At 43.0% G+C, this 17,441-nt stretch overlaps 1 protein-coding gene across 1 annotated transcript in view; it reads right to left on the minus strand.

Annotated features, from left to right (window-relative positions):
• Nucleotides 1–1,035: 1,035 nt before the first annotated feature.
• The window catches only part of slc36a1 (solute carrier family 36 member 1), a 44,248-nt gene continuing 27,842 nt past the window's right edge, over nucleotides 1,036–17,441 (minus strand). Inside the window, exon 12 of the mRNA XM_071513353.1 lies at nucleotides 1,036–5,456. Coding sequence (XP_071369454.1) covers nucleotides 5,182–5,456 — 275 coding nt within the window. The 3' untranslated portion in view covers nucleotides 1,036–5,181. The remainder of the gene's footprint in view (nucleotides 5,457–17,441) is intronic.

A 17,441-nucleotide genomic window follows, 5' to 3' on the forward strand; every position in this document is an offset into this window, starting at 1 on the left:
TAATTCTTTTTTTTTGTTTTTTGTTTTTTTTGTTTTTGTGCAATTAAACTAAACTAGGAACAACACAGTCATGTGTGTATTCAAGCCACTGGCTGAAGGTGGCAAGACGTGACCAAGTTGTCACGTGTGCGTAGGCCTACTTGTGGAACACACACATCGCATAAAAAGCCACACAAAGTCAGCAAGTGTAATTTCACAATGTGTATCGCGCCTGTGTTTGCGTAGCTGCCTCCGACACAGACCTATTGTGAGACTGAATGGGACTTAATTTGCAACAAATTAGGAAGTGTTGAACAGATGTCATCAAAGCGTATTGTTGTTATTTCAGGAGCACAGTAATGGGTAATGAGGATAGTAATGATTGGTATTCATTTCACCAGGCACAAAAAGAGCAGGCGGATAGAAAAAACAGTATTTCTGCGTTTATAAAAGAGGCAATAAAAGAAGGAAACAATAGTAAACAGTAATACTGACCGATGCGTGGCAGACGGTCATAAAGGAACTCAGCGTGTTGCCAAAATAGCAAACCGCAAAATCTCTGCAGCAAGAAACAGAGTGTAAAACATAGCAGGATAGCCACTCGACATTCAACATGTACGCTCTATAAGCCATTTACAGCGATGTATAGCTCAGCACATGCCTGCATACAATCTATTGCCTAATGACCACCTCATCTAAAATGCATGCCGTTGTTTTCGGAATACATTGGTCTACATTAGAGACTCCCCTGCTCCCCTCTTGGGTTAATGAAATTCCATCTCTAGCTGACTGTTAGTGCAGCGTGCGGCTTTATGGAGGAAAATTAACCCCGACGGACCTTTTTTTTTTTTTTTTTTTTTCCCCTTCCCAATCCAATCCCGCCTCCCTCTCATTTTTATCAATTAGGCAGCGAACAGGATTACTTGAAATGCTTGCGCGGCGGATGTTGAAAAACCTTTTTGCACTTCAGGGACGCGCAGTGCGAATCTGCATGGAGCAGAGATGGTCACAAAAGCGGCTTGGCCTTCGGAGCTCCAAGGTTCTTTATTTGGCTTGGATTTACATTCGGCGAAGCGTGTACACAAAGACTCAAACGCCCTCTCTCCAGCGGGCGCTTTACATCACTCTAGACACCGACAGCAAGCGCAGTGATACTTGATAATAGTTGCATTCCATGATATTTACATAAATAATAATAAAAACATCACAAAAATCGAAAAAAACAAAACATTTACAGTACCTTTTTAAACCGACATGTAAAAGTTTGACTGTGGCTTTAATGAAATTCAAAACATACAGTACAGTTATAAGCATGTGTGACCATGAAGTAGACCTGTCTGAAATGTAAAAGTCCAGAGCTGTTTGAAATAATTGAAAACTATTGCTGCCACTGAAGTGAATTCAGCACCAGTAGTAACCATTTAACTCACAATGGCCTCACTGCAGTCTATTAGCCGCTGCATTAACCTCTGCTAAATAACTGTACAGTCACAGCCACAAGACCCTCTCCATGCATTTGTCCTGCATTATACAACAGAACAGAGTTAGTATGCTGAAACACCAAACTCAGATCATTCCTTCACTTTTTCCATGGCTGAAAAGAAGGCAACACTTAATTTTTCCCAACAATTCCTCTCGACTCCAGAGCCAAAATGCAGCAGTAGTCAGCAGGAATACTACAACTTTAGTACTTGATAAAAATCTCTCTAGTACTTAATATACTTGCAATAATTATTGTACTTACATTATTATACATCTTTGTAAGTACGTTATGAATTAGGGTAAGATTTTTACTATGTACTCACACAGTATTATTGCATCCTTTGAATACTTTTCCATAAGTTGACATACACATTAATACATTAATATACGGCCATCAGAAGTTAGATAGCAGTTGACATTAAGGTTCTGATTTTTTTTTCTTTTAGTTTACAACCAGCTAATGATTAGTGGCGATTTCAAAAACTACTTTAATTACTGAGAGGAAATGAATTCATGCGCCTATGTCTCCGATCGAAGCTTAAAGGGAAAGACAGAGTAGAAGCAGGAGCCAGCGGGTATGAGGTGTGAGAATTAGTTTGGTGAATTGCCGCACAAAAACTTTGAAGACACAGAAACTTCAACCCAGTTGAACTTTTGAAATCAGAGGCGTTTTTTTTTTTTTTAAATAGTGTTGACGTTCCAAAACAGCCCAACAGACAGAAATCTATCTGTTAGTAATTCTGTCCATTTTCTGACGGATCAGTGTGGCCGCGGCCTAAGACATTAACCGGAGTATGACCAATAACTGGGTGTCACTGCATGTCACTCTCTTCTCCTTGTCTGAGCTTTTAGGAGCTGGGAAAATAAAAAATGTTTGTTTGTGTGGAATTAGATACATCAGAAATCCATGTTCACCGTTTATTGTGTTACAGACACAATGCAGTAACTGTGACTTAAGTGTGCTTAGGTTGTACTTTACTGACCAGTGTGAAGGGAAATCAATACCATTGATCAAAACCGTTTGGGTGATCGGGCGATGCAGTTGTCAGTGGCAGCCTTGTTATCTTTGAACCCTGCTCTGTGGTCGTAGCGAGGTCAGCAGTTAGTTTGCTGGTCATCTCACATGTGGTGTTATTGACTTTATTCTGATGGTGGCCATTCTGAACTTGTGTCACACTCGGGATGGAAAAGTCTATGTGGAAGATCGGCATAGCGCATGACAATGGCAGATGACAGAGACGAACTAGGTTGAAGAAAATGGACCAAACAAGACTAAGACACTCTAACAGCCCCTCAACACTGAATTTTGTGGCGTTCTGCCGGGAATCGAACTCGGGTCTCCTGACTGAGAGTCTGCAATCTAACTCACGTGACCAAAAGTATTGAACAGAGTGTCCAACCAACCAACCAATATTATGATCTTAGAGCCCCTGCTGTCGCGGGGCTAAAAAGGGAAGTTAGTTGGTTAGTTGGGAGTTTCTCCCAACATTTGTCTGATGCATCTTGGTACAGCAGTAGGACAGAGCCAAGCTGGACTTTCCAACCCAGAGTGTGACATGGTCGCCATGGGAATAAGATCAACGAAGGGCTTTGTTCGATATTTGCTGCCAACACAACACTTCCCTACAAAGCCAGACACAGCAACTGTTTGAAGGAGGAATGACTTCACAGTTTACCTCCTGCCCCCACAAAAAGCACTGTTGATACAGAAGGGGACTGTATATCATTTAATTGGATTTCTGGGTATATTTTTTTTTTACTGATATGAACACTAAACCCTAGTCATGACCTTTGGCCTTTAAAAAGCACAAATATGAGTTATTGCTGTTGGCCTTTGTAGGGCAGAATATGGCGTTCATAGCTCAACCTGGCCAAACTGTCTCTTATCAACGGCTCTGGGGAAATTCAACAGCAGCCATCATGAAGTGTATGAATGAAGGTTTCGGTCGAACCGGCGGAGGGACCGCTGCTCTCAGAGAACGACAGATCAGCAGATGAAAGTCTCTGGCAGCTACTCGAGGAAGACACTGGAGCAGACGGAGAGTTCACATTTTATTCATGTGGTGCAAGGACTCACGTTTCTACACAACTGTGTCTTCATCAGAGTAAAACCGGCCTTCTTTGGGTAGCTGCCCAGAGTCTTCATCAACTGTCCTGTGGAAGTCTCAGCTAAAAACAGCTCTGGTTAAAGTGTCACTTTGGTGCAACTTTATATTCACTTTTAAACAATTTCAACACTGCTAAAATTAATGCACTTATGAAAAAAAACGTTACTTGTGCAAACATTTACATGTGCAACAGGTGAAACCCTTACACAACTTGGATATACACGAAAACAGACATTTACAACTTTAAATTAACTGTGATGCAGGCGGTACCAATGCTTTATATTACAACGTAAAGTACATGTTGATCACATCTGTATCAAATAGTTAATTAAAATCTTTAAAAGTGTTGGCTTTGGCCTGCTAAGTGTCGCAGACGGATGGGATTTGCTTGTTGTGAATCTTGCCTTTACCTATTGCTTCTAATTAAAGGTTGTCTATTACAGTGTATTACATTAGCAATAGGAATGGTAAGATGTGCAGAGCACCTCTACACTTTAATTACAATGAAAAACAATAACATTTTGAAGGGTATTTTGAAGTATTAAAAAAAATGCATGCTGTTCAAATAAAAAAATCTATTTAAAAATATCCAACAATTACTTTAGTAAATACATTGAAACATAAAAACACATAAAAAAAAGATCAGATCAAAAAAATAAGTTTTAAAGACAACAGCAAAGTCAAGTGTTACACAGGAAAAGCTCCTGGATACATTGAGTTTGTGTAGTTGGGATACTGTGTGCACACAAATAAAAAAGTTTTAAAACCTGTCGTATTTTTGTTCTGTTTTGTTTAGTAAATTTCATAAGTTTCCTGTTGCCATTTGCAATAATTACTTTCAAATGAGGTCCTTGATGAAGAATTTGTGCACTGTGTCCTCTGTCAAAGTAGTGTGCCGTTTCAATGAATAAGGCAATCAAAAGTGCAAGAAAAATATAGATTTTTTTTGAGTGTGGGGGCGGGCCAAATTCAAAGGGCTCTAAATGAGAAGCCGTGTGGGCTGAAGGTCCACAGACACGTTCCACACCTCCATATCAGCAACAGCGTCTAATCTGGATGTGAACTAAGTTTTGACAGAACAAATCGATATCGGTTTGTGAGGTAGTTTGATTCCTTGATTAAAACATCAAAAGGTTTGTAGGTTGAAGCAAAAAAAAAAAAAAATTAAAAGCCCAGCATATATTCCAGCTGTAAAACTGATAATTAAATAACCCCTCAAAATTACTTACATGCTGTCTATATATTGTTTATGTCTATCTTTTGAGAAAATCTCCTACTTGAAGTAATTCTTGAGCTTTTACCATCAAACTATGTTACTGTTTCATTGCAATAAATGGGTGGACCTAAACAAGTGTGTGTGATTTCAGACTGAATGTGTATCAGCTACAGTAACTATGGTACAACGGTGACATAACCAAAAACCACAACAACTGCAAGCACCACAAATCGTATCGATAAAACTTGTAATTGATCCATCCCATCCCGGCCGACATTCAGCAGCAACTAATGAAAGAGGAGGTGAAAAACAAAATGTGCCTTAAAACCGCTTCTGATTGGCCCGCGGGGTGGGGGTGCTTCGCCCGTTCCAACAGCGCCAGTCATTTCCATTCCATCACTGGACCATGTAGGAAGAGAAGGCCTCGTCGTGTTTGTGTCCGCTGCGGGTGACGATCTCCTCGATGGCGATGTAGGTTCCCGTCACGAAGCCCACCAGGCCCACCAGGCTGATGACGACGTTCTTCAGGGCCACCCACGGCGACAGGCCCTCGCTGTGGAAGGTCACCATCTGGAGGAGGGGCGGGAAGACGAGAGCCAGGAAACTGCTGCTGAACGAGCCGACCAGTGAGATGACCAGGTCCAGCTCCGGCACCAGGACGGCGAGGGCACCTGGGATATGAGAGGGACAGACAGAGAGAGCTCAGTTGAGGGTCTTCACACAGACGTTTTCACACCTGCGCTTTCAGTCCGGTTAAATCAGACTATGGTTCGTTTTCCCCCGTGGTGCGATTCGTTTGGGCAGGTGTGAACACAGTAATCGCACTCGGGTGTGGACCAAAACAACCGCACCGAGACCCTTTAGAGGAGGTGGTCTCGGTCCGGTCCCGAACGAACTCTGGAGCGGTTCGTTTGTGGTGGGAACGTGATCCGACCTCGATCCAACCCAACTACCAGGTGTACTCAATTTACTCCGCAAGTTTGAGCTAAACGGCTCCTGTAGCAGGTATAGCAGGTATAGCCATTATAGTATTTTCAAGACGTTTCCTCTAAGTGCATTTGGCATTCTGCTGGTACAGTTTTGCCTGGTATTAAGGCTGGGCGATATGGACCAAAAATCATATCTCGGTATTTTTAGGCTGAATGGCGATACACGATATATATCTCGGTATTTTCTACGAAGTAGGCTAAATGTTCAGTTGTAAGTCAAAGCCACATGTGAGATGTCACAAGCACTTTCATTAAAACAAGACTGTGATCAAAATAAAATGCAAAGACAGGGTTTCCTTCCCTGTTTTAGAACAGTCTGGTAAGTTCAGAAAATTACATCACTTTATTGTAATGCAGCCTTTAAAACCAGGAAAAGACAACACTTATGCCATATCACGATATTACGATATCCAAAATCTAAGACGATATCTAGTCTCATATCACGATATCGATATAATATTGATATATCGCCCAGCCCTACCTGGTATATTGCCCAGATAATTACAACAGTTATGAGCAAATGCCAACTCTGCCGTTGCTCCATGTTGCATAGCAATGTGCTCTAGTCCAGAACACAGGACCTTCTTCCTGTATTTACTTTCTTGCTCCCGCCCCAGACACATCTGACCAATAAGCGGAGTGAACGTTCTCACGTGGTTTGTAGTGACGCATTTTGGTTCGCTTGGATTTTTCTCCGTGTGAAAAGAAACCGAACCAAGGGGAAAACGCTCCAAGTTTACAAACTCATCAGCTGATTCGGGCCAGAGCAAACAAACTATAGGTGTGGGAACAGTGATTAAGGCTAGACAAATAAACCTCACTTGAGAGAGATGAAGAGAGAGAGAGAGAGAGAGGGGAACGTCTATCATTGTTCCATCTTTTGAATAACTGACCCTTAACTTCCTTACTATTGGTTGTTTGTCATGTTGGTGATCTAGGGATTTCATCTTACTCTACTGCTGCTGGACAAGAACCCCCTGTCTGACTTCACCCCATCCGTATTCCTGTGACACGAGAGCGATCATGTATAATAGAGGAGAAGTGCTGGGTAAAGAAATAAGTGCCGGGGGAGAGGAGATAGATAGAAAGGATTCTTTTATTCATTTTCATCTACTCCACTGCTCAGGTCTGGTAGGAGGGGGGGAAAAAAACACACAGAACCAGATAATAGGGCAGAGGGGGTTCAGCAGACAAGGAAATAGATAGTCAGAGAAGCAGAGCAGTGAGAAATCCCTTAACAACAGAAAGAGAAGGGGTGGATGAGCAATGAGGTGAAACGTCTCAGAATGAAGGGAGGGAGGGGGAGGGAGGAGGAGTAAAATAGGATGGATGAGGTCAGAAAGATGACAATGCAAGGGAAAAACTGGAAATAGCGTAGGAGAGGGCCGAGACACCCGCTGTGAGAAAATAAAGCCGTGATTGTGATGATTGTTTTTCATGTGCCGCCGAGGCGGAGGGGCGACCGTGCTGCGACGGGCACCGGGGACCCGAGTCATCTTCATCTGTTGCCGTGGAGATGAGCGTAAACAGCAACGGACAAAACAAGCGCGCGCTCTGACGCCACGCTGCACCGCCGCAACCACAGTGTGTGTGTGTGTGTGTGTGTGTGTGTGTGTGTGTGTGTGTGTGCGTGTGTGTGTGTGTGTGTGTTCCCTCCCTACCGAGTCCGACACGCTCTGTGGGAAACCTTACATCTCTTGCACACGTGCAATCAAACACGCGAGGACACACCCGAAAATAAACCTGCTTTCTTTACCTCAACTACACACACACACACACACACACACTCTCTCTCTCCACCTCTTACTCTGTCAGTTACCATCTTCTCCGTGGTGAGTGGAGAGGACAAGTCGGGCGCTCTTGTTCCCTGTGTTCGTCGGACACCCATTACCAGCAGCTGATAAAAGAGTCTTTGAACCATAATCAATCGCTCGCCGCCGCGTGTGCACAACGTCTGTCAAATTAACCTACGGGGCGACGGCAAGGTCGAGCTTTCATGTGACAAGTACGGCGAAGAGCACCTCGCCGCCACACGCTCCCGGGGAGTAAACCTGTCACCCCTCTGAGAAGGGCCTCGCCGTACAAGGGCGCTCTTCAAACAAAATTTTGAAGCTTTCCGCGCAATCAAACAAGGCAGACGAGGTTGTGAGGGGGGTGGTGGCGGCGGCAAGGGGGGGGGGGTACCTAGAGAGCGCACTGAGCCTTCGCAGCAAGTAAACTACAAAGCTGCAGCTAAAAGGCTCATCGTTGTCCCCTAAGAGAGCAGCAGAACGTGGATCGTCAGGCAACTTCAAAGGGGCTGAAGAGGGAACGCTCCGAGCACACTAATTTGGGCGGACAACCTCCTATCTAACAGAAACAATGAGGAAAATATGCCGCTTTTGTTCCCATCAGCCTGCCGGCTCTTGGTATGCAGGGGAGCACTCCACGCACACTGAGACTGCTCCTTCAGAGAATGACAAAGACGTTGGAGAAGGGGAGAAATGTGATGATGATGATGATGGTTTTATGATGCGGGCCAAAGTCAAGAGCCGTTGACAGAGCGGCGACCTCACCCCAAAGGTTTGGTCATCTCTCCCCACAGTCTGGAGTCTTTGTTGAGGAGGAGGGAGGCCGTTAAAGTGAGGCAGGCTCAAATGAGGAATGTGTCGTTATCTACAGTTGGTAAACAATCACAACGTCTTGGTTGCAGAAGGAAAACAACTCATTCATGCGTTAATTTAATTTGGAAATTTGGAGCCTCCATAATCATATTAGACAAGTTGTATTACATCAACAGAAGCTGGCGGGACACCTGGAACATTGGTTATGTCCTTTTTTAAATTTCATGTTTATTGCCATTATTATTTTTACATTCATTACTATTATTATAATTATAATTATTATTATTATTTGTTACTACCTTTTTTTTTTGTAATAATGTGTATTATTTAGGTAGAAGCCTGCCTCTTACCCTGCACTATATACTGCTACCTGTGTTTTTTTCCCTCATGTCTTCTCTTTCTTGTTTTTAAATTGTGCAAAATAAATAAAAGTAAAAAACAAAACAAAAAAAGAAACATGTAGTGGCCCGGTGTTTTGTTCATGGACACCAATGTCTGTCAGGAATCAAACCTGTGACCATCCAGCCACAGGACGGTTTCGGTATTTGCCAGGCCACACTGCCAATGACAAATCTATAAACCACGCAGCTAGAAAGAGGAAGTCAAAGTGATAAAACTCTCAAATATGCTGATTTGCAATTTCTCTGACGCAACCTGCCGGTTGCCAGCAGAGAGAATCATTTCACTAAACAGCCATGATCGTTCATGATCATTAACTTGGCATTAAACACACCTCTTCTGCCGCGTTGTCTCCTTTCCTCTTCTTTGCCCTCCATCTCTCTATAAACATAACCTCTGGCTCACCTCCCTCTCTCCCACCACTTCATCACTGTTGAGTCAGCAATCAGCTTCCCTCCTCGCCCCAGTGGGCCGCCGGAGAGGGAAAAACTCCTCTCCCCAACCAACAGACAGCGCTCTAGATTAATGACTTTACACTGGCTCTTTAAGGGGGAACGCTTCAGATGGTAGTCTTAAAAATGCACTGAGGCTCTTTGGTTTCTGCCAAGAGGATGACCATGCTTTAAGAGTCAGAGCATAAGATACTATAATGTCAGTGATATATAGCTTGGGGAGGACTACCAAGAACATCCATCCAATTAGTAGAGCTGATGCAGACGAGCTAATGGAGGAACCGGGGTGATTTACTAAGTTTGCTCAATTCTGCTGCATAGCATGATCATACAATGGTAATAAGGCTCCTGCACAGACTCCCTTCTAATAGATAATTGATCATTTCAATCATTCATGAGGCGTCGTCCTAGAACCAATAGTGAACTCTCTTACTTTAGAGCCATTATCAAATACGAAGTATCATAACTTTTGTTTCGGATTTTATGCAGCCTGCTGGCCCTGGCTGTCACTCCTTTGTTTGGGGGGGGGGTGGGGTGAGTCACTATATATTTGTATGTGTATGTAATGTATATTTTTTTATACTTACTGTTATAATGAATGGAATGCAAAATTAATAAATATTTTGAAAAAAAAAAGCTGTTTCCATTATTCACCTGTATGCCTTTGGAAGGAGGACAACTTGTCCAGGCAGGCAGTTTTACAAACTTTTTCTTTGTACCTTGCTGTTGCAGAGAAAAGTGAGTTGTTGAGGAATGTGCCTCAATTTTCTGAGCACTCCGTTGTGTACACCTCGAGCCAAACTGAGTCACCATGGCTCCTGCACAAAGTAAAATAAAGAACTTTCTCTTGACTATATGTGGGTGGGTGGGGGGAGGGGGGGCATATCTTGAGGGGCCTGCAGAAGAGTACAAACACTTCCTCGTTTGCAATTACAAACTGTTGTTGGAGGGGGTTGCGGTCCTCGCAGAACCATTCCTTCCAGATCCTCTATCAATGGCTAGCCAAGTAACCAATTCGATTTAAAGTGGCTCAGGGTTATTTAAGATTAAAAAGTAGAAGGTAAACGGAAGCTGTCGTTACAACTGTGGCCGATGAGCATGTCTGAAGATTCATTTAATCAAGAGGTGATAGGCAGCTGGAGGGGCTGCAGTCAAATTGGACCGTGATGCCAATTTGAGCATTTCAATCTATGACGGAGAAGTAGTTAAAGGCAGCAGTTTGGACCATTTTTTTTTTTCAGTTTTTTTTACCTTTATTTAACCAGGGTGACAACACAAAGGCTTGAAGGAGTATTTGCAGGAGGAAGAAGGGTTTACATACTACTACAGACGTGCACTGTTCAACACTGAGCAGCACCAGGGGAAGACGTCACGGTTCACTGCCTTGCTCAAGGGCACTTTGATCTGACTTGACTAGTGTGCAGTTAGTAGTGCGGTTATTTGGTGCCACCAGAGTTTTACAGGCATTGTTCTTACCTGGCCAAACGAACCAAATGGAAGCGATAAATTCTCCAGAGTTGGAATACACCACTCAAAACATGCTTGGTGTGAACGCATATTTATTCTACTGTTGCACTCATTGTAAGTCACTCGGGATCAAATGGAAACGTAAATGTAAATGTGATGTGGAAAACAAAGTGCTCAAATTAAACTGCAAGCGAAAACAAGGACGTGCTCCTTTATTATGCCATTTCAACAGCCTATCAAGACTGTGGAGTACCAAGGTGTCTAAAAAAACCCTTCTGTGTTGATCTTAAATGAGACACAGAGATTTAGCCTCCAACAGCCGCCCGGGTTTATGTGTGAGCAGGATAATAAGCACTAACAGAGAGAAGAGTAGTGTGTTGTGTGTGTGTGTGTGTGTGTGTGTGTGTGTGTGTAGATGTCCATGTGTGTTTGCAAGGCAGACTGGCCTTGAGGGGAGAATTACAACAAATGCAGACGATTGTTTACCTTCTGTTGCAAAGACGACAATGGTGGAAAATGATTGCTCCAAATTATATGGCTCTGAGGGGAGACTACGATAAATAAGAATGTTCGCTGCTTGTTTTGCCGCTGGTTTCATGAATAAATCCATATCAATCTCTTCTGAAACTAATATTTTGAAATAATTGGTGTACATCTCGAGCAAAATGGAAAGTGGTCTGCGGACTGAGCTGTCCGATGTTTCCTGGATGAGATGGAGAAGCTCGTGTCAGACCATGTGGACGTCCAGACTAAACTCCATATGTACAGGCAGCAGGGGCCTAGAGGTAAAAGACGTGAACGTTGCTGGATCAAATCTAGAGCTGGGGGAGGGAATGGTAAACCCTCTCCCCTCACCGTGCCCTTGAGCAAAACACTTGACCCCCCAGTGGAAATGTGTGGAATTGTATGAATGTGGAGTAATGTGGTGATCAATCATCCTAAAAGGTAAAAAAAAAAAAAAAAAAAAAAAAACAACGCATCAGATGTGCACCTCAGCTGGCCTGTAAGACACCAACATGATGGATGGAAGGGAGGAGAAAGAGGGCATAAGTAGAAAGTTTTTGGCAAAATCAAACATGGTGATACAACGCAAGTTTAAAAACAAAAACTAGGTAAGACTAGTTTATCCGGACCACGGATGCAGTTGTGCGCATGATACTTTGTGAGTGAAGAAACAAGTAAAATATAAACTTTATTGTCATTCAGAACTCCTTTCTTACCCCACACAGTATCGTGCGCACTCCTTCTCTCTCACAGGTGTTGATATAATGCCGAAGGACTTTTATTCTGAAAGGCTACGTGAACTGTGCGTGTGGCAGCGTCATCGGCGAGCTAGCATTAGCTTTATCGCCCAGCTCCTAAAAGCCAAAAGACTTTACTGGAACTTTGATGGTAACGTCTACACAATACTAAGACCTAGGAGGAAGGGTGAAAGTTTCACGGAGCAGCCGTTTAGAAATGACACACAAAAATGTAGCGCTTTGTAAGTCGTTTTGTATTGAGGTCTTTGGGACGCTAGGAATGACATAAATAAATCAATGCCATCTAGTGTCTCTTTGGGCCAAATACATCCACACATCTGTGCATACAAGCAAGGACACACAAAACGGTAAACTAACCCTAACTTCCGTTGCCTTAGCACACTTTCAAACAGCAACAACAACAAAATTAAAAACATAAACGACTTCTTCCATAGTCGGTGCTGTCTTTAACAGCTGATCAGTGTAAATTAACGTTTGTGCGTGTCTTGCGTTGCTTAGCAACAAACACAGTAGTGATTGTGTGTGAAAGGGTACATGCTGGCAAATTGATGGCTTGCTAAAGGCAGCGTGAATGGTTTAGAACTACCAATGACGCATTTCCAATCACGCCTTTTTGCCGGCCCCTCTGTCTGAAAGGGGCTTTTGTGTAATGAAAGCATATTTCATTTTACAATAGAGTAAATTGTCTGTCTAACATCTGTATGGCCCATCTAGTTTTCTAACAGAATCAGACCACAATCGATTCCTTCAGTACAAATTCTGATAAACAAGAATAAATCTTTTTAGAATAACACAATTTTCAAGCCTTTCAATACCTTTAGATATGTACTGATGCGAAAACGGGAACATTGTCACGAGGCTTTAGTCGCTGTTTCCGCCAGGCACAACTTTTTAGCTAGTAGTGCTTAACAGATGCTTGGGGGAAGTGTTGTTTGTAGCAACTTTTGTTGCTAAGAGATGACTGAAAGCTCTTGAAGCTCTTTTTGGTACTGTTTTCACAAAAGTTGAAATATTTCCAACTTCTTGCTCTTGGTTCTCTAAACGATATAAACATGTCAGGCTCTAAGCACTGTTGGGAATCTGCGACAGGCTACATTAAAAATGACAAGAAAAAGAGACCCAGTGGACACATCACCAAACAAGGCTGAGGATAAACAAGCAAGTGGATCACAGAAGGACAGTTGTCCTCGTCTGGCTTGACTTTGTACTGACCCTTCTGTGTTTAAGGGCCCTCTGGTGCTACTCTAGGTTTTTTGGGGGGCTTAAGAGCACAGGAAAGGGGATTAGGATGCTTTGCACATCTCCAGCCACGCAACATTCCCACAGCTGGAAATAGCATTTTTCCAGAGTGTCAACTAGCGTGTCATACACTGGGAGCGTAGCTTTTTGGCCTGTTACACCACTAATATGCCAAAAACGCACTTAAAGAGACATGGGAAACACTATTAAAAGAGTCCCTGATAGGTGTTATCATTGGCAAGTTCTCAACTACAACATTGGATGTCACGGCCAAACAACGCTGAGGAAAAACAAGCAAGAGGGTCACAGCGGGACAGTCATCCCGGTCTGGGTTGACATTCTACACACCCATCTGTGTATAAATCTGCACTATGCAGCTTTGCACGTTGGTGGCTCCAAATGGCAGCAAGAGCTAACTGTTCAAACTTCAATACCAGGAAATCCTGTAACGTGATGTCAGTAATCTGCACACAACAGTGATGCTTTATACCAAGGAATACCAAAGGGACAGGAGGGGAAAAAGGTCTAACAGTGGCAAGTCTAGCTTTCTCTGGACGGAAAGGGAAAGGGAGGAGGGAGGGAGGAAGAGAAGAGGAAAGAAAGGAGAGAGAGAAAAGGAGGAAGAGAGAAACAAGACAGGATAGAGGAAAAATAGATCAAGACAGGAGGTTAAAGTAAAAGGAGGGGAAAGAAGAGAGCAAAAGAGGACAGCCAGAGAGAATGAAAGGTAGAGGAGAAGAGGAAAGAAAAGGCAGATGAGGAAAAAAAGGATATATAAAGAGAGAAAGGGAAACAGAATGGAGGTAGAAAGGCTGAGATATAGAAGGGCGAGAAAGCAAGAGAGAGAAAGAGAGAGATGGCAGAGGACGAGGAGGAGTGGAAGTGAGGGAAGATGGAGTTGGAGGGCGAGGTTGACCTTCCCCGCCCAGCAGGAGGTCTGTGCTAAAGACAGAAATCCTCAGGCTGACCTGTCTGCTCACAGTCCGACTACTCTGGGTACGCTTCATTTAGCTCGACTGACACGCCGACTGAACCGTGGTGTGGATGTTCGGGGATAGGAGTTGTCTTTCATAGATAAAGCTGGCGTACAAAATCAAATGCGGCATTTAACTGCGGCCGGCACACTGCGGTTTTGATGTCGGAGGACACAAATTCGAAAGATCGAATGGTAAAGCTAGTCTAGAATTGTATGTTAGCCTTTCAAGAAGGCTAATTAGGCTTAATACTAAATGTGATGGGGTTTTTGGCATCAGGTTTTAGAATCCAAACAGAATCAGTATCATCTTTTAAATCACTGGTAACACTTTACAATAAGGAAATTTGGAAGATGCTTATTGCTTATTAAGCATTAACTAACCCTTAACTTATTGACCCTTATTGTAAAGTGTTACCAAATCACTTCCCATTTTTTTGTAGATTTGCTTTAATGTTATATTATTTTACTCCATTACTTTACTATTAAGTACTACACAAACAAATATTATTATTATGAAAAGAGTTTCTATCACTTACAGTCTGACAGACAGATGAATAGACATGGGTTCATTATCTCACCACACAAACAATCTTTTATTCTACTCCCCTTCACAGATACATAGCAATGAAACACAAAGCACAGAAAGGAAAAAAAGGGGCAAAAAAACAGAATCAGATCCAGAGGAGGCAGAAGTGAATGTCTGCACACATCATGTTAGGAAAAGGGGGGAAACATGACAGCAGCAGAGTCCGACAACATGCATTCCCAGTGGTGTGCCACCTTCGTGCCACGGCGCTCCAGGACGAGGTACAAAAAAACAAAGATATAAAAAAATAAAATAAAGAGGAGGCTCACGCGACGTCCTCTCCTGTTCCCATCAACGGCTTAACAACACACGCTAGCTGCTCAGCTCAAGCCCGTGGCAAAGTGACTCAGACAAGGGGAACACTCCCATAGGGATTGAGAAATGAGCAGTACAGACGATCCTGTTACTGTACTAGTCAGTAACCAACATTGAATGTGCTGGTTGGCTTGTTTCTCTCTCTTAACTGGAGTCTGGGTGAACACGACCTTTGGATTTAACACAGGATTCAATGTTAAAGGGATGATCAACCCAGTTAAAATGTTAATTTTCTTAGTTAGTATCACTCTTGAGTTCTATTTTCATCACCCACCAAGATTTGCGCGTTCCTAACATTCAATAACTGTAATAAAATGGAGCTTAGGGGTGTCCCATTTTCTATAGTGATACAGTTAAAGTGAGGTTCACTCTAGACCAGTGGTTCTCAGCGTGGGGTCCGGGGACCACCAGGGGTCCTTGAGGGGGTTCCAGGGGGTCACCAGCAAATTGATGAATTGTTAAACTTAACAATTATTTAATTTACAAGAAGTTAACACATTAGAGAATGGAGAAGAATGACTGTTTCGATCATAGCTGTTATCTCTCTCCCTACAATACAGATAGTCATGGAATTCTGGACAAAATCATATCAAACAATAAAGATTATATTCTCAGATTTGGGTCTGAGAGACAAAATCTCATCAAATGGGGGTCCATGGACCTAATGGTACTAAATTAGGGGTCCTTGATATGAAAAAGGTTGAGAATCACTGCTCTAGACTTAACAGCCAAACTTGATAAATCCTAAACCTTTTACTCAAAACACAGCTCTGCTAGCTCAGTCTAGTTGGAACTAAAACATTCGCCAGCAAAAATATTTTGTATCATCATAGATTAGCTGTGACAGCGGCTAAAAACACACAGTGCTACGAACCTCGGTCGAGCGAGGTTCACTCTAGACTGGAGAGAGAGCGGCGTGCTCTGATTGGATTTCCCACTCTGACGCGTGAAAGTTGTTTTTAATCCGCAGCAAAACGGAGAAATCAACTGATCGGCTTTTCTCTGCATAGAAACGCTTTCAGATTCTCGCAGTTTTGTGTTGTTTTTATACAACCAACAATGAAAAAAACATTTTAATGCATATTTTAGTTGGCTCTACCTTTAAGAATTTCTTCCTATTGCCCATTGGCCACTGATTAACCAACAATCTGGCCAAGTCAATGTCTTATTCTTCAGTGTCTTCATCCTTACTGTCAAGCCCTGTCACAGAGAGGTATATCGGAGATGTGTAGGCACAGAAAATAAGGCAGGGTCATATGGGATTCCTACAGCTGCCACTCAGCGGCCCTCCCATCTAAAGCAACAGCAACAGCAGCAACGACAACAATAAGGTCCTCCACCCTTCTGCCTGTCTGTGGTAAACTAGAATAGAGTGCTCACTTCAAAGGAAATCTCCCAGCATTGAAATGAATTGACCTTTCGAGCAGGAGCGCAAATCATGGCACGGCTGAAAGCAGCGAGAAAGAGAGAGAGAGAGCGTCTTCACGGTCGTCCGCTCTTTTAACTCTTATCTGGCCGTTGAAGCTCAAAAGAGGAACAAATGACAGGAAAGATAAGGATTTATTAGTGCGGCAGCTGGCGTCATTTTGCAGTTCTGAGAGTTAAAAACCCTCCTTAGTAAAATCACCATAACTACTAGACAGAGGGAGAACAGAGGAAATTTGGAAGATCAGTCAATACTCCACTTCCTGCGACATTTCCCACCGTCATTGGAGAGCTGTTTTTATGTCACAGATTGCCACCAAGATCTGTCTGTCGAATGATCTCCCATTAAGCAAAGACATTTGAAAATGTTAAACAAACACCAAGTAAACAAAGTAATTGGAGGTATTCAGAGTTAACAAAAGGGCATAATTCCAACTTACACTGAAGAGTGGGACGTTAAAACTGTAGCCATGTCAAAATGATTATCCCCTTCAATTTTTCTTGTCTTCTGGGAAGTCAACAACTTGCGGGATGAAACATTCTTTATGCAAACGTTGGCGCTCTGCTGCTCTTGGAGAAAACTCCTCACTAATTACATACAGAAGCTTCTGTGGCTGTTGCATTTGGAGTGGTAGTGCCTGTGCTGCTTTCTCTTATTTATTTTAAGGCTTCTTCTTTGTGCCTGTACAACATGCAGAAGAAGATAAAATGCAGAGTGATGCACCTGCTCTGAGTAACGCTGCTCAGGCGTTCTGTTCTTTGTATGCTGTCGGCTTCTCCTCCGCTGCACACTCAGATAACCTTGTAGTGCAGACAAAGAAGAAAACTCTCATTGCTACAACACAGCGGCAGTGTAACAGAGACAAAGACCTCTCCCTCTGGACAGTCAAGAACCGACATCTGTTCTCGATTCAAAGCCAGAGACTTTCGCAGAGGCATTCTC

This window comes from Centroberyx affinis, unplaced genomic scaffold (assembly GCF_046629955.1).
Source record: "Centroberyx affinis isolate AG114_WGS23_722 - 3 ecotype Tasmania unplaced genomic scaffold, CSIRO-AGI_Caff_v1 ptg007033l_1, whole genome shotgun sequence".
NCBI classification, from domain to species: domain Eukaryota; kingdom Metazoa; phylum Chordata; class Actinopteri; order Beryciformes; family Berycidae; genus Centroberyx; species Centroberyx affinis.